This window comes from Zonotrichia albicollis, chromosome 9 (assembly GCF_047830755.1).
Source record: "Zonotrichia albicollis isolate bZonAlb1 chromosome 9, bZonAlb1.hap1, whole genome shotgun sequence".
Lineage (NCBI taxonomy): Eukaryota > Metazoa > Chordata > Aves > Passeriformes > Passerellidae > Zonotrichia > Zonotrichia albicollis.
Window position 1 is genome coordinate 23032409 of NC_133827.1, and position 19504 is coordinate 23051912.

Sequence of the window (19504 nt, forward strand, 5' to 3'; positions counted from 1 at the left end):
CCTCTGAACAGTGGCACAAGTGGTGCCACCACCTGTCTGATTTCAGTCAATTCCCCACGGGTCTAACAGGGCCACCAGGGGCACCTTTTTCCAGGGCATGGATGGAGTTTATTGATTTGGCCTCTCCTTTTTTACAGTAACATCAGCAAAATCAGGTCTTTACTAGTGGTGGCAGGAAGCACAAAAAGAAACTTTTTTACAAAAGAAGGATTTCCAAAGAAAAAGCAAAAGTACCACAATGCAGACCACCAAAAGGCTGAGTCTTTTTCCAGTCCCACACAAGACCATGAACTACTGAGAGGATATTTTAAAGTAATGTTTTGTTTGATATAATACAGTAAGTTCTGAAGGGATAAAAATGGGAAACACTTAGAATTTAATTTCTTCAGCTGTTTTACTTATGCCATGAAAGCTGCTCTCCTTACAAAATGGTGTGAGTGCAACACTGATCTAGCACACTCATGTGCCTGCTGGCTCTGCATACCCATCCTCCTGCTGCCAAGCAGCTCAAGGCTTCCTGACCATAAACCATGAACTTTCTTTCCATGCTCAGGTACTGAGGAGACACCCTCCAACCCCACTGTGCTGCTCACACTCGCGCCTTTGTCAGCACGAGCACCTTCCCAGTTTCCTGTGTGCTTTTCTCCAAATTACAAACATCCCTCTGTCCAACTGAACTATGGGTTCCTCTTCACCTTCCAACCCTCTTCTCATACACCCCTTTTTTTTTCCATCTTCCTAAAAGATTCCATAAATTATAAACTTTTAAAGCAGAACTGAAATGTGAAAAGTTAATTGCATTGTTTGGTACCCTGGAATTTTATCTTTTGATTTCAGCAAGTCAATTAACATTTAAAGAGCTGGATGCACCAAGGTGATGCAGATGCTCTGAGACATCTTGTGACACACAACAACCCTAAATCTATTTTACAAGACTACTGTTCTCTGGTAAACCACATTCCAAATTTGCAGTTTACACCCAAGACATACAAAAGGAAATGCAGGCAGGAGGACAACTGCTATCCTATGATACACAGTAATTATTTGATTATTTTTAAGATATGTCATTTTTGTGCTTCCAACATGGACAACTTTTCTTTTCAAAATGCAAAGATTCCAAGCCCATGTCTCCCACAACCCTTTAAAGCTGTCTACTGAATTAAAAGAAAGTTGTGTGGATGGCTGTACTGAGTAATTAATAGAGGTTACAATTTGCATATTCTTCCATAACTTCAAGTGTTTTGACAGTGATCCTGCAGCATCTAGAATATTACATCAGAGAAAAATTAACCCAGGAACTGCCCCTGACTTTCCTTATGACCACACTTTATTAGCAGAGCCTACTGGAACATGCATTTTCTTACCGGTATCTATGAACAAATATACCCTTAAAAATAGAGTTCATCATATTTTCGATTTCATCTTGGTTTTCTTGTAGCTGTGAAAAACAAAACACAAAATAAATAAAAGATCATTATTTATTATAATTTGGTATTCTACACTTCCCTACTGGGAAACCTTAGAAGACCTTGGAAGAGCACTTGAGTAAATTCACCACTTCTGCTTTTTCAGCACATGCCTATATTGTGGGCATATACATACAAATATTTACATTATATATGCAATATCTTAATGGAAGAAAATTAACATTCACTACAAACATCAATTTAGTCTCTCAAATTAGTTCTTTGAACTGATCATAAACTTTTGCTACTGAAAATGAGACAAGTAGAGACAATGTGTGCAGTAATTTCAGCAGCGCTGTGTTCACAGGGAAACACAGAGCTGAATGAATGACAGCTGCAGAAACAAAGCTGGTTACAGATTAGTTTTGAAAAAATTAATGTTCTGTTTAAGGAAAGGAGTTGAAGTCATTCTCAAACTTAAGTAAAAGATTGTCAGTTGCTTGAACTTCAGCACCCACACTAACTGGGTTTCAGAAGCAGGAAGATTTCCATGACCAGAGCACACCTGACATCCAGGCCTGAGCCTGCAAGAAACCAAACCCAATTCCAAATGAAAAGGTGCTATGAGCATGCTTTTATAAATAATAGCATTTTCTTAAAAATCTTTTCACTTCCTGAGTAACATGAGCACGTTTTGCAAGTACTATGGGAAGCTTACCTTGTGTCAATTAATATGTTAACAAAACTTGGAATTAATTACAGTACTCTCATACTGTCAGATCTTGTACTAAACTAAGTATAACTTAATTACACCTAAAGGCAGCTTTGTTAATAAGATGACACCAATTTTATCCAATCAGTTTTTGGAGCAGCCATCATTCTTCCATCAAGGTGTTCATTACAGTCCAAGGACAGCACCAAAATGTGGGAATGTAAATTTGTCCACACTCTCACAGTAGCAAAACCACAACAGAGCCTTGCTGGTGGAGTGCACATATGCATAAAATAATTAAGCCTGTATAATTGTGGATGTATATATTTAACAGATAAAAGGTTTCAAAGCCAGAGGCAAAATTGTGATCAGCTGGTTTGACCTCCTGAATGGCATGAGCTCTGAAACACTTCCCCCTAAGGGCTTCTATTTTTCAGCCAAATATTTCCACTGCATCTTCCAGGTATGAGCTGAAGTAGCTTCAGAACTCAGGGAGTGAAGCTTCCCAGTTCAGTGAAGTGTAAGGAGGTGCTGTCTCCATTTTGCATGTGGAGAAACCAAGGCATTGAGGGCCCTTGACTAAATTGTCAAAAAGCTGCCATAGAAACTAATTTTACAGTAAAAGAGATTATGTACCAAGGGAAGAGCTGGGTCCACACCAGCTCTGCAAACATGAACCAAGCATATTTAGACATGGCCTCTGGGAAAATCACTATTTGCAGCATCAGCTCAACCCAAATTTGCACAGACTAAATGCTTGTTTGAGAATTCATAATCCAAAGGGGACTGTGAGTTCCTAATCACCCCTTAGCTGGGTGTTCCAAAGGCTACAGGCAGGGAAATATCCACAGCAACATGGAGGTAGAGACAGCCTAGCACAGGCTGTGCAGTACAATGAGGACGGGAATGAACCAAGAAGCCTCAGGAGGCTTTCTGAAAAGCTACCAGAGCTCACAGAGAACTCAGGGAATGATTTCTTGCTATAAAACCACACCACAGAAGACAGGTAGGAGAGGATGGACTTTGTGAGCCATGAGAAAGTGTTGAGACTGAAAAAAGTGTCCCTTGACAACTCTGGGAGTGGAAAGTGAAGCAGCATGGTAGCAGCCCGAGCAGCACAAATGAAGGGACAGCACAGATGGCTTCCTCCCTCTTCTTCTGCACAGAATTTACAGTTCACTATAAACATGGTGAATTATCATCTGGTACAGGTATCCAGGTGCTGGGGCACAGCTGGTGTGGAAGCACAATCAGAGATTCAGTAGGTCCATGTGAGATTACTTTTACCTCTGTGTAGTAACATTTAAAGGATATAATTCTCAAATGTATTTTAGATTCAGTAATGAATTTTATCTGAAACTCTAACTGCTGTCTATACTTTCAAGTTTTTTAAATCATGCACTTGAATCTGAGTGCTTAACTTCAAGTATCTTGAGGGAACATCTGTGTCTTGGGATTCCTGCTCTTACCAATGCAAAAATGATTTAACATTCCCCCTCTTAAACAGGGGTAAAAAACGAGGGAAACATTCTGTTGTTGACTCTGCAAGCAGGTGTGGAAGCTCAAAAAGATATGTATGACAAGCACAAAATTTAAATTACTACTGGCAGCTATTAAAAAGACAACTTTCTCTGCTTTGTGGCATATTGCTACATAAATAATCCACTCGAGCTGAATATCTCTTTGATAAGACAGAGCTCCATGCATGGCTCTCCCACCTGTAGATGATGGCCTGATATTGAAACACTTCAGGAAGTGCTCCCTCTCCTCTGCTTCAGATTAACTTGACACACTCAGCTGGTGAACTGTCCCTCTGTCAGCTCATGAAGACCAACACATGCACATGTATGTGCTCAGGAGGGGTTGTTAGGATGGCACTTCATCAAAGAATCAACTGAGGAAATGCCAGCATGTTGGAATACTAGGTTAAAATTCTCAGCATCCAAGGTTCCAACACGAGCACAGAATATCACTGTCAATCAGAGTATTTAAACAGTGGGAATATACAATATTATGTCAGGAATTCTTCCACAGAGCATTAAGCCATCTAATCCTAACAGATCCCTTCTGCCCAGGTGCCCCTGGCGTGCTTAACCCCATGGACATACTCAACCTGGCCGTTCCCAGGCAATGCTTTGCTCAGCTGCCATGAGCAGTGAGATGAGAGCCCCTGAACACACAGAGCCAAAGGTAAGGACTAAGAAGTGTTCCTTCTCCTGCCAAGGCTCCCCAGCCCTGTGCAGCCCAGGCATCCTTGCTGCAGCTCCCCAGAGAGAGGATGTCCTGCAGCTCTGACAGAGCAGCTGGGGGAACGGGCACAGAGGAGTTCCCAGCCACAGAGCCACAAGCCCAAGGTAATCAGTGCAATTAGTGCCTTTGTTCTCTGCAAATTCAAAGCAACAATCAACAAATGTGGAATAGAAACTCTGTTCCAGCTATTTTGCGTTTCAAAACGCTTTAGAACTCACATGCAATTTAATATTTAATTTAAAATATTTCTCTTGCAGTTTAGGCAGGAGAGATTGTTTTTGCATTGTACTTTAATGCATGCTTTTCAAGAATTATGCAAACCAAATAAAGTTGTGCTACAAGTCATAGGGGTAAAATAAAAATATGTAATTGTAATTATCCCTAGACAAAGACAACAAAGTCAAGCAATTCACATCAAAGTTACACCTAAAGGAATTCAAGGTGCACACAAGCAAAGTACCGAGACAGTCTTAATTGCCACAGAGTGAAACAGTAGTAGAGAAAATTCAAAACTAATATATTAAAAATCATAAATTTATATCTAATACAAACTTTGATTTTCAATTTCTCTTATGAGTTTTACTTGGCATCTTTACACATTATGTTTGTTTGGATGTATGTGTATTAATTTTCTACTTGTCATCTTTAAATTTAAGTACACCTCTAAAACTGAAGTTTCCTGTGATATAATACTTTATTTAGGAATGATTACAGCAACCTTCTAATGGTTTTTCTCACCTAAAGCCAGGCTGGTACTTACTAAAGGCGACTTTAATGTCTCCCTAGCTCCTTCTCCCTGAGAACAGGTGCTATAGCCTCAACTCCACAGTGTTTCCTGAAAGCAGCTAAAAAAGAAGTAGCAATGAGACACTGTGGAATAACTGCAGTGATCAAGGGGAAAACTGGGCAGTGCAGGGAGGGAATGTGTGATCCTCTTGTCAGAATCTTTCTGCATCACCTGAACAGTGACTGCTTACAGTTTGAGACTCTTCTTGCCTGGCCATTCATAGAAGCTGGAGAAGAGAATTCTCCTTTGCATGCAGAACAGCACCACAAGCTCAACTGAAAGTGGCAGCACAGGATTTAAGTAGTCTGCTTGAGATCACACAAACACCACTGCAGAACTAAGCTCTTTCTCACTGTGGTACTCGAGTCACAAACCACCCTGGACTTTCTGTAGGAGGGAATGCACATGAACCAGGAAAAAAAAAATTGTCTTTTCACTTGCCTCTTTTCTTTTCTGAAGCAGCAGCTCCAATCTTTCATTAGCTCTTTTGCCAATCATTTTGTTTCTCTCAGCTTCATACTGCCTCTGTGTATTGTCCTGATGAATGCTCAGGTTTAAGGCAACATTCACAAGAGCAGTCATAAGCTTCATAGCTGCAAAAGCACAAGACAGATTATGACTCTTTACCTGTAGTCAGAGCTCAGAAAATATTTCCTCAGCAGATCCATACTCACAGCAAAAAGCCTCTCAATCCTGGCCCAGTGTCTGGACAGGCACTTCCACCCAGGTGGAAGTGGCCCATGGTCAGAAAGCAGAGTCTGTACCCCACACTGAGCTGCAGGCAGTGCTCCCTGCTGCCTGCTCCAGACAAGCTCTGAGGGCACCAGGGAGCCAACACCTGAGCCTGCAGCCTCAGGGCACCATGAAGGCAGCTGCTGGGGAGTTACAGCCATTTCTGCACAGGAGAGGGCCAGCAGAGATGGCTCCATACTAAGGGTGACCTTAACCAATGGCTGCTGAGGTTGGCTCAGTTCACAAGGGACCACAGCTTCTCTGAATGCAGGTCTGACACTGCTCTAAAGTCAGCTGTACAGCCATATAAAAATGCAATTTTTATTTTCACACATGCTGGATATGATATTGTTCATGGTGCTTCTCAGTACTAAAATTTATTGTTACAAATACCATTAATAAGGGTCTTCCCCAAGTTCTGTGTGGTTACATAGTACAACACATTTTACAATGTTGAAAAAACAGCAAAATAATGCAACAAACTATCACATCCTCTCAGCATATTCCTCTGAATACGCAGCTTTGCTTCCAGGTAGAAAAGCAACCACACAAATGGGGAAGTGAGGCAACTTGTATTGATTTGCACTGCTACAGGTCAAAACTGGTAACCTACAGGTACTTCTTCCTACAGTGAATCATCTCTCATTCCAACTGACTAGCATAGAGGAAAACTGAAAACAAGGACCTATAAACACTCCTTCAAGAAGAAATGCCAGTCTACAAGTAGCTTTTCAAAAACTTTATCAAGAATGAGCTCCATGGCATCATGTTGACCTCTGTTTCTTGGGACTGCAACGCAAATGTTGAAAACAGCTTGAAGGAAATGTGTGGCATCAAAGCAAAGCCTCAAGCTGGTTACAACAAGCAAATAAATAAATAAATAAATAAATGGCATGTACTGTCACTGGTAAATGCTAAGATTCTTGGCAGCTCCCATCTGTGATGCAATGTTAGATAAATGTGTCATTAATGCAAGAAGTGGTTGAAATAACTGCAGTCAGTTGTGATGAACCTCAGCTTTAGCATCAGCTTATTCTTGCTGCAAGCTTCTAGCTACAGAATCCATTCCAAACAGTGGAAACTCTTTATTCTACAGAGCACAGGTCTTGGGAAATAACTGTTCTAAGTGCTTCTGTTTCCTGCCTTTTAATCAAGCTCCTCATACTTTCCAAACATCCACCCCATGCAGGAATGGACCAGTCACTCCCAGGGACCAGAGTGCAAACCTCACTCCATAAACCCTTCCCTATGAACCAATCAACCACAGCCTGAGGAAACAGCAAACCAAAACCACCCAGTACTGCAGACAGCATCAGATGGAAGGGAATAGTTTAAATAACACACATGGATTTCCAGCAGGTTATCTAGGCTCAAACAGTGCTCACCTTGGAATACTGAATTTGAAGAGGAAACTCCAAACCTGGAAGCTTAAGCCTGCATAATTCACAGTTTTACCATCCCATTGCTAAGTGTGGTGAAGAACACAAGGGAATGTGTTTCCAAAGGAGTTCAGTCACTGTCAGTTGAAGGGTTTGGGTTTCAGTTTTAAGATCAAAATCCACTCAAATCTGGAGTTGTTTTTTCAATATCATTGGAAATCTGCCTCTTTCTTTGATTCATAATGAGAGATGACATTTTAAATAAATTCTGATTGTATTTGTTTAACACTGGTATTGAAACTGAAAAAATGTCTATGAGGCTGACTGTGGAAAGACTAAATAGTAATAAATACTGGCCATAGAAACATTCAGATTATGACAAATGTCTGCTGTAAGAGTTTCAAATATCTGGTATGATCTATGAACCTTGCAATAAGATGGATTTCTTATCACCTGACATGACCAGCTGTAGACACCTACACCCAAGCCAGCCACTACGGTAGTGCTTTGTAATTGAGAAAAACAGTTCCTTGTGGAGAGCAATTCATCCCTCTTAGAGGAGACATCTCATATAGGTGTGATGAAATACACAAGGAAAGCCCATTTCTATGTAATGATACAGCCAGGGCTTTCCTTAGGTGAGGAGCTGCACTAGAAGGTGGTGTGGCTGCAGGCAGAAGACAACCATGACCCAGTAATCCCAAACCTTATGCTTCTCCAGAGTTAAGGCATAGATTATCTTTTCTGGTGAATGGAAACTCTTTGATAATACAACTGTCCTGATACTTCTTTAGAATAAATTTATACTCTAAAATATATAATTACTCCAACATTCTGTACAACAAATGAACAATTAATAACAAAATACAAGACATAAGCAGGCCTGATTGTCAGGATTCACTGGGATGACAGGAATCCCTATGTGCCTCAGCACTTTCCAAATAAAAAGGAATATTTTAATTCTAGTTGTACCACGTGTGGTACGTGGATTTGATGAAGCTTCCCAGAGTTTTAGCGTTGGCCAGGGTTCCAAATGGCAAGCAGGACAAGCAGCAGCAAGGGCAGCTCAGCTCACTCACCAGCCAGCGTGCTGGTGTGCCGGAAGGCGCGGACCTGCGAGTCGGAGAGGCCGGTGAGCAGCGAGATCACCGTGTCCATCATGTACTCGTCGTAGATGATGCTGTACTGGCACTGCCGGATCAGCACCCCGATGAACTCGCAGAAGTTGGAGCGGAACTTCTTCCACTGAGGCCCAGGCATGGTCAGGGGATAATCACCACTGTCCTGCAGAACAACAGAAGGAAAAGATCAAGTGTTAAAGGTGTCCCCATTTAATTTATTTTAATGTTGGTGTACCCATTGTGGTCTGTGGTTCTAAAATAAACATCATCCTGGTCCTTCAAGCCAAGGGAAAATAACATAAAAACAACACATTATTCTTCAATAAACAGGGAGGCTTATTGGCATGAAACCACTTTTGCAAAGACACCATTGTAATTGTTTTCTACTTGCAGTATTGGCTCTGCATAGTCCAAAAGAAGTATCAAGACTCAATTCTCTTCCTTGTATCTTTGGTTAGGAAGTGGGAGCAAAGGATGAGGCAGGAATATTTCAAAGTACTTAAAGTCAAAATTCGAAAAAAGGCTTGTGTGATTGACTGTTTGTGTCATTCTCCATCCACTTAAGGTTAATATTAAGTGGATGCCAAACTTTCTGAATGACAGCCTTGGCATTTCATTTAGAACTGTCAGAGGCACTGCTGTCCTACAGAAGTACCTGCTCCAGCTTTAGTTTTCCTCACTAAACAAAATGAATGCTCAAAATATTCAGTGTTTTATACACCAAAAATCAAAGAAAACACAGTTCAAAAATCTCAAAGCTAAAAAGCATTCACCATTAGGAACACTTTTATTTTGACAGAAGATACCCAGTCTGAATTGTAATTTACTTATTTCAAACAAAATGCTCAGATCTTTTGAAAAAGTATTTCTTTCTGTATCGCTGTTCCAAAATGGTAATTTTCATGTCAAGTTCCTATTTGGTTTCAATTGCCATTTAAAATGCACAAAACATTAATTTGCACAGAGAAAACAGAGCAGAATGCTGCAATCCTGTCTCATGAATCTGATGTGTCAGGAATCTGGAGCTCTTTGTTGTAAGAGGCACTCCCAAGAGCTGAAGCTCAGCACCCAGAATGCCACCACCACTCTCAGTGGGATGAGGGTTCTCCAGTTCCTCTTCCTGCCTGCTCTGATGAACCTCTCTCTGCCCTGCTTCTGTGCATCCAACAGCTGAAGTTGCTGCTTTGCTTGTCAACAGAAGTTACCCACACTGAGACATTATTTATCCACTGGCCCACTGCATTTTTCATTTAAACCAGAAGTATATGGTAATATATTTCATAATACTTCAAACAGCTATTTGTATACTCTACCTCATCAAATTCTTCTGTCATTTTCCTTATGATTTCTGCATTTTGCATGTTCCTGAACATTTCAATTCTTACCGTACCTGTAATGTAATGAAAGAACAAAAGGAATGAACACAACATGGTTTTGCTACATCAAAACATCAATGCTTTCTGCTGCTAAACAAACAACTCAGTGATACACATAAGAGTATGCAGAGTGCAACAATAACAGCAATGTTTTGAAAAAGGCTGTCTCTTGAAGAAGTAGGGAAAGAGGACTCATCTGTCCTATAATGTGTTTCCAAATGAGGAATTAATATCATTTTCCACCCTTCCACTCTTTGCAGCCAAGCAGAAGTGGTAAAGCAGTGATAACCATGGAGTACTAGTGTCATGTCTGCAGCTGCCCAAGGTTTTCAATTTTATCTGCAAAATCAAATGAGCACCATCTTTCATTTTCACAGCCACTCCTGTGGCTGCGCACTTTCCATGCTGAGTCCCCTGGATGACAGATATCCATGTTCTCTATGCACCCACTGGGAGTTTTCACACTGCTCAGCCCAGGACCAGCATGCTTTATTGACTGAGGCATGTTTTCCACACCAAAGGCTCCAAAGAGCTCAGCCAAGACATGAGCCAGCTCAGCACCAGAAGCAGCAACTGTATTGCTGTTATTCTGTAATGAAGATCTTCCACTCTTCCTTGCTACCTGAACACTGGAGTTGATAGGATTATTTTTTCATTGTAAATAAAACAAAGTTACCAAAATTCAAAATAGAACAACACAATAGCTATAAATGAAAATTCTTGTGTCTCGATCAAAATTCCATCAGTGTACAAATACAGTATTCTGACATATTATTGCCTCCTCAACTAGACACTATCTAAATATCTGACCATACAATCCAGGGCAACATAAAGTTTTTTTTGGTGCTGCTGCATGATCTTCTCTTCATCACTTCACTACCTTCGTTTGTTAATGGAGGAAATTCAGAAAAATTAAGCAAACTGCAGAGCTACAAAATCCGTCCCAACATCATTAACGTTGCAAAGAGTAAGTCTCTCAGGTTTTCAAAAGTTCAACTGGATTAATAAGCCACTGCATGGCTTCAAAAATTCAGACCATAATAGAAGCAACTTAACAGCTAACAGTATTAGTCACTCTACAAAGGATAAATAAAGATAATTTAAACATGCCAAATATTATGCAAATGTTTTCATTCTGGTGTTTTATTCCTTTAAAAAAGAGCATTAGAAATATATGCATTTCAAAATATACAAGCTCAGAAAAGCACACCAAGTCTGTCTATGTTAGTATGGGTACAGTTTTACACAGCAAACGAAAAACTGATTTCTTGAATTGCCTTTGTTTCTTCCTGAAATAATATTTGTTATCTATTTCATACTGGGTAATACTGCCAACCTCAGTTCTGACAATGGCAATTTGAATTTGTGCATGGTAATTTCCATATCATTAACAAACAATTACTAATGCAATATATCAACATAAAACCAGGAACCCAAGAGAATACCACCATGTGACAGTTGAAAATATATTTTCTCAGCTTGAAAATCATCTGTACATGCAGATATATTTTAATCTTTCCCTCAATCCTAAAAGTTTTGTTTTGGCTAAATGAAGTAGTTTCCCAGTATGCCTCAGAGCAGTGAACAGGTACTATAGCAAAACCCCTGTGCTGCAGAAATGCTCCTTTCTCTCATGGCATGCTGGTATCTGCTGCTCTTCCCACTGGCAGCATACCCCTCAGCCAAAGAGGAACCTACTGACCTTTGCTCTTTTACTGGTTTATAGCCCTGATCCTAATGATATTCTTATCTATTTATGGCTTCTAATAACCTGCCACAGCCTCAGTTTCTGTGCAGTCACAGCCAGGTAGGCAAGAGCTCCAAGGGCTGCCAAGGGAGCATCAGCAAGCACCCAAGTGGAGAACAGCACTTACCCACTGTCCTGTCCCATTCTTTCCCCACTTCTCAGGACCCACTTTACAGAAGTCGTGGAAAGCACAAGGGGTGTTTCTGCTTGGCTGGCAGTAGGCAATGGCTCTGGTCTGACTTGTGCCTGACCCCATCTGTTTTTCTGGCAAACTCATTTAACACTGTAAGTATGCTACAAGGTTTTACTCAGATTTCATGGTGACACCACAACATTTCAACATTGCAGTGGTCAACATTATTCAAACCCATAGTTTTTATGATTAGTGAAAAGCAAAATTTTCCCATTTTCAGGTGAATCCTTAATATGTAACAGATTGTCTGTAAAGTACAACTGAGGAGTGGCATGCATCCCAGAAATCTTTACCTTACTCAAATCGCTTCACATCCTTTTCTAAGCTGAGTTTTACCTCTCATGAAGCTCTCACTCCATATTTAGTGCAGAGAATTGAAATTGTGCTAATCCATTAAAAATTGAGAAGCCTATTTCACTTCAGGACTAAGTTCTCAGTTAAAACCTATTCACATACATTATGTTCTAAAAAGTCTTCTCACTGACATATAACTATATTTCCTTAATGACCAAATTCCAGTTTAACTTTCAGATAAAACAAGTATCAACATAATTTGTCAATAATCATCCAACATGGCCTTTAAGAGTGAAAACAAAAAACCCATACAGAGCACAAAACTTAATTTCAATGAGAGAAGAGAAAGACTAAAGACTATCCTATACAAAACAGGATGAATATACCTTAAAAAACCCTAAACTGCGTACAAAACCAGATATAATGATTCTGGGAGATATAACAAGTGGACTCAGTGGCTTGAAAACATGTATTTAGAGTGAGAAAAAAACCCAGTTTTATTAGTAAGTCCTGTAAAAGCAAAGCAACAATAAAGATCTCCAAGAGCTTCATAGGATGCAAAAGCTCTTGAGTCTGAGCACCAACCAGCCTTCACTAGCAGGAGTTACACAGGGTTACCCCTGGGATGTGGGTGGTCCCAGGACTGCCTTTCCTGCTGCTAACAGGAGGTCCTGGCACTGGCCACTGCTGGCAATCAGGGAACACCATCACACCAAGTGCCCCACTCCAATGCCTCCTACATATGGCAGCTCTGGGATTTCTACAGGAAAAAGAAAAGACAGATGAGAGAAACATCAGCTCTAGGAGCCCATTTACAGTCACTCCTGAAATGTTACTCCGGTTACTGCTGATGGCAATTAATGATATACTCTGGAGGATATTACCTCTACTATATGGCCAGTTTTCATCAGAGGGACCTTTATTCACCAAAGCTACACAGACAATTTCATCCCTTCTATTTTAGACCACCTGCCCACACTGAGTAAGCTGCAAGAAAAGTAGTGGGAAAAGTGCAGCTCAAGACTGATGTGAATGGATATTAAATAAGTCTACAATCTCTTGCCAAAGGAGGATTAATTGTAGCACCTTAAATTCATGGTAGCTGATTAGACTGATCTCTCAAACACATGAACTGTGTTTGAAAAAGGAGAAAGATTTATAGAAGCATTGAGAAGAAGACACAAGGAAATTTGCCCAGGAAAGTACATGAAAAACACAATGTGCTCTTTTGCATCAGCTCAAATTCAATAGTGGAGACCACAGCACCAGAACCTAATTGAAATTGCCAGGAGAGGGCAAGTTTAATAAAACATTTGTGAGGATGGATGGTGATTACAGAACTGCTGGATGGGCAGTATTTATCTCCCTTGATATCATTCAATGTGTAACTCCTATAGCTTTTGTCCCACTTATAATTTAGATCATAAGAAACAATCCACTTCTATTATGTCCTTAAGTGCAGTTTTCAATCATCTGAGAAGTGGTACTGACAAATTCTGTGTGACAGATGACGAAGACTGAAGTCAAACCATCAGGAGCACACGATTTCTCAGTGCTCAGCCTGGGTCAGGGTACTCTGCTGTAGCACCTCCACTGATTGTTTCCAGAAGAGAGCTGTCTAAATCTACCCAAAAACTACTCAGGCAAGTAGAAAAGTTCATTTTCTATGGCTCACTCACGATCACGTAAGAACACTGAAGTAGCTCTTACCTCATTGGAATCAATAGACGTTAATCATTCATTTAAATAGAAACAGTAGTGGAGCAGTTGAAGCATATCCAAATAGATGCTGAGACTTCTAAATCCCACCAGGGCTCCTGACTTCCTATTGATTTCTGTCCCTAAAAACTGAAGCTCTTTGCTAAGACCAGAGGTCAAGACTTGAGAAAGACATCAGTATAAATATTTGGTTGAATTTCCACACATGTAGGAATAGAAGATCCTTTCACTGATTTATTCCCCAATTCTTCCTGCTGCATGGACTCTACACTGCCCAACTACTGCTGCCAGTGAAGCAATATTCAAAAGACAGAGGCTTCCTATAAGGCACACAGCCAGTTCATCCTTAGAGCAGCTTTTACCAGTGAACTCTTACTGAATGAATCAGCAAGAATCCCAATGGAAAAGTAAGTACAGTCTTGTGCAATTAAAACCTTATCAAACAGAGAATCATAGATAACTGTTAAAAAGAATTCTAATGGTTCACCGAAGTCTATCCTCCTACAGCAAACCCAAAATTATGTCTGAATGTATTCTGGGAACTCTCTTTGCAATGTGAAGACCTTATACACAGTACAGCCATGAAAAGTGCTGAAGGGCTGAACTCAGCAGTGTCAGAGGGCTTTTCCAATCTAAACAAGTCCATGAGTCTGTGCTTAAAACAATCAGTAATGTTAATGCAGTCAACATCTATAGGGAGCATCATTAAAGGGTCTCAGTAAATCTGGGAGGATTTATCAATTGTTTTTTTTACTAACATAGGGGTCACTGTAAAATACAGTGGAATTTAATATCAAATCCTTGCTATTTCTGATACTCAAATTCAATGACAATTGTTCCACTTTAAGTGCAATTCTGTATTACACTTAGAAGTTCAAAGTTCTGAATGAGATTAACGAGTTGATAACTTTATATACATAACCAGCATTTAATATGATTTGAACTGCTAATCTCTTTTAAAATCCAAAATGTTATTTGATCCAGAAGATAACAGTGATGGCACTTATTTCGTCATTACAAGTATGGGAAGAAATATATTGAAGATAATCAGAGATTTTTCCAAAGAAGAGAACAATGTATGGCACTGACAATCCAGTCAGTGGATTTCACTTGCTGAAAAGAAAAAAATAGATATTCTTATAATATAAAGAGATAGAAACTTCATCCCTACTTTAAAGAAAACAGATCCTATGAAATTCTGAAACTGCAATTATGTGCGAGAATTTGTTACTTGCTTAAACTATGCTGAATGTCAAAAGAATAAAAAAGGGAAAAAATAAAGAATTCAGGAGTGATCCAAAGAACTACACACCATTAAATGTGACTGCTGTGTCAGACTGGGAGGTGTTGTACTACAGATCTGGTGGGTCTGTTCAAGGGTTGATGTTATTACTGTCAAGTAATGCTTCACAACTCCCCTGGAGCTCCATGAGGCATCAATAACCAGCAACAAGTCATGCATTTATGTAACACAGACATTTTCAAAATCCTACAATGATCTCTCATTTTCTTAGAGGAGCTGATGTGCAATAATCATACGCAAGAAAAGTTTTCAGATTAAAACAGGAAAACAGACACAGCAAAAAAGGTCAGTTTTCAGAACAGAATGAACCTACCAACAGATCTTTCCATGCGAAGATGTTGATAAAATATGTTCCATAGCGGATACAAATGCTTTGAAAGAAAGGATAGAAATGGAGCAAATAGTTTGCTGGTGACACAATTATTTAGAAAAGCTAGACTGACAGCTGCCAAAGGACATCATAGGCAGAAACTGGTAAAATGCTCTTCAGCAAGAAAGCATGCTGAGTCCCCAGACTACTAGCAGAAAAAAAGTAGGCCTACATCATTTAGTGCATCAGAAACAGCACACTTCATGTGTTTAAGTTTTACAATTCTGATAAAGGAAACTCCCTTAAAGCTCAGGGTTTAAGGCTGATAAGGCTGGTTTGAAATGGCTCTATAGCATTTGCACTTGCCAAGTGTAAGCTGCTTTGCATCCTCACAGAGATGATTTACATGAAGCCACATAATTACTAACCAAAGACACTAAACATGCAATCTAGTATTTTCACTGAATTATTTCATAAGAGAGATCTTTTCACGCTTTGATGACTGAAAGTAGCACTTCTCATACAGCACCAACCTCTTTGTAAGGTAACTTTGAGCAGCAGTCAGTGACATGAACATGAGGGAGGAGCTGAGGAGCCTTTGCTGCCCCAAAGGCAGCAGTTCGCTCCTGGCAATGTCTGACAGCTTTTGCTCTTGGAAGGCTCAGCTCTGCAGTGGCCCCACAGCCACGTGCTGCCCTGCATGCCCCAGGTGAGCCGGGCTGCAGGAGTCTGTGCCCACAGAGGACACTCACGTTGAGGAGAGAGGTAAAAGCACACATCCAGGAAATACTCTGCTCAAAGTTTCCACCTGTTCCCCCAGGGCTGGCTCCAAGGTTCATTTCTGTGAGCACTGCTCTCGCTGTGCTTCCTGCCCACATGCTCTAAGCAGATGTTTGTTAAGAACCTTCCTGGTGGATGGGATGAAACAAATTAACCTCGGGATTCCTGTACTCAGCAATCAGCACGGGGTGTTAGGCAGAATGCAAGCACAAGTCAGCATCACACAGATCTCACATTTGGCAGTAGTTCAGAGTTTTCCTGAGCTCTAGAGTGTTAAGGCACACTGTGATTATTGGATTTAACAGCTGATAGTGGATCCATCATCTCTTAGTTAATTTGTAATTTCCATCTCCACGAAACTCTGCATGAATGGAACCTGCAGTTTAGCCCCCTACTCCTTCAGAAGGTACCTCATTCTACTTCTAAAACTTCAGCTTGATCATTTTATTTGATAAACCAGGATCTTTTTGCAATGCATGAAAAAGTATTCTTCTATTTGCCATTCTTTTCCACATTCTTTTATTTTTCTTTCTAAATTTATATATCCTTTAGGAAGTGGGACAGTCATAACTACATTCAATGTTAAAAGTGCAGGTGCAATGTAAGTTTGAGAGAGATTTTTTGTGTCTAATATATGTAGAAATAAACTTGCCCTTTATTTCTAATTCTTAACTTGGCCTCTCAGAGCTGTGCCAAGCACAGAGGTTGTATTTTCAGATTATTCCCAATGACAGCAGGCTCCAAGAGCAGAATGTGAGTAACTACAACTTATCAGTGCATGTGTGGAAGCAGCCTTTGGCTGCCTGCTGACAGACGTGACTCAAATCCAGCAATATAAACACAGGTAGTGTGGAGGCTGAGCTCCAAGTTAAGTGTAAGATACAACAATGTAAATATTTGCACTAAGTCCATTTAGGTCTGTCTCCTCTTTCTGAGTGCCTTTATCACAGGCTGTTTACACATCTGCTCTCCCCCCCTCCCCTATTCTGTGAACAGGCCCCCACCAAAGGTTCCCTCTGAAATGAGGAGCCCAGTGTGAGCACAAGTTCTTCCCTCCTCACAGAGGAACCTGTGTGCACAAACACCTGATCTGACAGGGCAAAGACACTTCTCAGTGGGGTAGGACAAGAGCCTGATAACCCAAACATGAGCACATTCCTGCTGTGTAAGCATTTCTGTAGCCACCAATGGAGACAAAACAGTACTGCCATTGCTAACAGCAGGCATCCTACCTGTGCCCTGTCCCTGGGACACAGCCCTGGGCTCTTGGGGAGTTTTCCACTGGCCACAAGTACCTGCTGAGTGAGCTGAGGCTTGGCACCAGGTGTCTCTTGCTATAACACAAGCTCAGGTGTGAGATAATGTAATAACAATGGCCTTGAAAACATCCAATCTGTCTGATAAACTCATTTCAAGAGAGAGCAATTGATTTCTACTACTTCTGTACTTTCTACAATAAACCCCAGAGCAGTTTTTAAAAGACTGAGTACTTCTCAAAGGAAAAATAATGGATTTCTGTTCCACCATACTGGAACAGGCTTCAAATACTATAGATTCTTTATTATGCCTTCTGCTGGATAGCTAAAAGGTTAATAACCAATTTGAAAAGCAGTAAGTATCTATTTACTATTTCAACACAGTATTAATTATCCCTGTCCTGTTTCCTATGATTTTTACCAAATGCTGTCCACAGAAGTACAAAATCACAGCTTCTTACCTTCTTAGAAGTCTAGAATAGTAGAATAATTTCAGGTAGCAGGATTCCTGACTGTCACTAGTCCAAGCCTTTCCCAAAGCAGAGATCCAGCAAGACCAGGTGAGTCTGTCAGTGAACCCACACTGGGTTCACCCAACAAAGGGAGCCCTTCCACCTCTGGTGCCTGGCCAGCTCATGGCAGAAATGTTTTCCATTCTGTCAAATTAGAATTCCCCACATTTCAACTTGTGTCTGTTACTGTCACAAAACTGTGTGAAGAGTCTGCAGTCCCCTTTTCTCTAGTCCTTCAATAATCGAAAGAAACAGCAAGATCCTCCTTCAGCCTTCTTAAAGCTGAGCAAGGCTGCTGCCCAGTTTCTCCTCCCCAGAAAGCCTCCTGGAAATCCAGGCTGACTCCCTTAACCACATCACACCTACCCACATTTCATGCTTCAAAGAAGTTCAAGCTCACTTTCACAGAAACCAAGGGCATTTACTTCAGTGTCCACCCTTCCTTCTACTTTCTATGGATGTGCCTGCTCCATCTGCAGGTTCCCAGAGCTCAGCAGTAACCCACACACAGGCTGTCAGCATTGCAACATGCCTTCACATGTTTTTGCTAAAAGGTATCTTCTTTATCAGAGAAACAAGCCTCTTGTTACTCAGTGTCAACATCTCTCCAGCTCATAAAACAAAATGCCATAAAACATGGTACCTCCACTTCCCAGGAAGTCAGGAGGCAAAAGATGATCACAGGAGGATTAGATAGCCATGGTCTATCCTCTTTCCCTCAGTCTTTCTGCTTTCCCTGATGGAGCTTTAATCCTTTCCTCAGCCATCTGTTACTCTTATTTCTACCTGTATTTCTCAGAAGTAGTAAAGTAGGGAAGATGAAAGACAAGTCCTAAAAAATACAGAAAGAGAAGTAATTATCTAGAGATTTTGAAATTTTTAATTTTTTTCAATTGATGTGACAGGCTCTAGAGTTCACAAAACATGGTATCTAATAGGAAAACTAACGGGGGGAAACAGAGAGAAACAAGAGGCCAGACCTTTTGTGCCAAACCTGGGAGTTGCCAAAGACCTGACAGAGCTCAGCAAGCCATATGTGAGTCCCTTCAGCTGCTGATGGACCATCACACTCTGCTCCTTGCTCAGCTGCCTCCTATCCCTTGAGAAAACTGCCCTTTCTTCATTTTCCTCAAGGAAGCTGTTGTTGCTTGCATGAGAGCTTCCCAGACACAGGTCTGAAGAAATACCCTCAGTTCAGAGCCTCTGCATTTTCCTGTAACTGTTTGCTGCTCCAGCACGTGGAAGGGAAGGATCAGGACTACAGGGGTGTCTGCATTTGGGATCTGTATAGTGCCAAACCTTATTAGCAAAGGCACACCAAAGGGACTGCTGAGCCCCAGGTTTCCCAGAGCCAATCCTTACTTTTCAGTGTTCGACAGCACCATCCACAGAGCCACAAGGCCAGGGCTGACTGGGATCCAAATAATTAAACAACAGTAAAACAGAGGCTTTGTAAGCGCTGCAGAGCTGCTGCAGGAAGGTGAAGAACTTTATCTGTCAATATGAGAAAAGCTGGTATCCTTCAAAGAGTGAGACTGGAGACACAGAAACATCATGGAAACAACTTTATCTAAAACACTTAATTTCCCTCTTTAAGTGAAAGCCACCTTCTACCTGCAACATTTCT

The 19504-nt window shown here is 40.8% G+C and overlaps 1 protein-coding gene across 4 annotated transcripts in view; it reads right to left on the bottom strand.

Moving 5' to 3' along the window:
- The window catches only part of STAG1 (STAG1 cohesin complex component), a 150617-nt gene that overhangs the window by 53225 nt on the left and 77888 nt on the right, over positions 1 to 19504 (bottom strand). For all 4 annotated transcript variants that reach the window (XM_074546966.1, XM_074546962.1, XM_074546965.1 and 1 more), the window contains 4 exons: positions 9701 to 9777; positions 8346 to 8550; positions 5597 to 5748; positions 1365 to 1438 (listed from right to left, as the gene is read on the bottom strand). In XM_074546966.1, coding sequence (XP_074403067.1) covers positions 1365 to 1438; positions 5597 to 5748; positions 8346 to 8550; positions 9701 to 9777 — 508 coding nt within the window. The remainder of the gene's footprint in view (positions 1 to 1364; positions 1439 to 5596; positions 5749 to 8345; positions 8551 to 9700; positions 9778 to 19504) is intronic.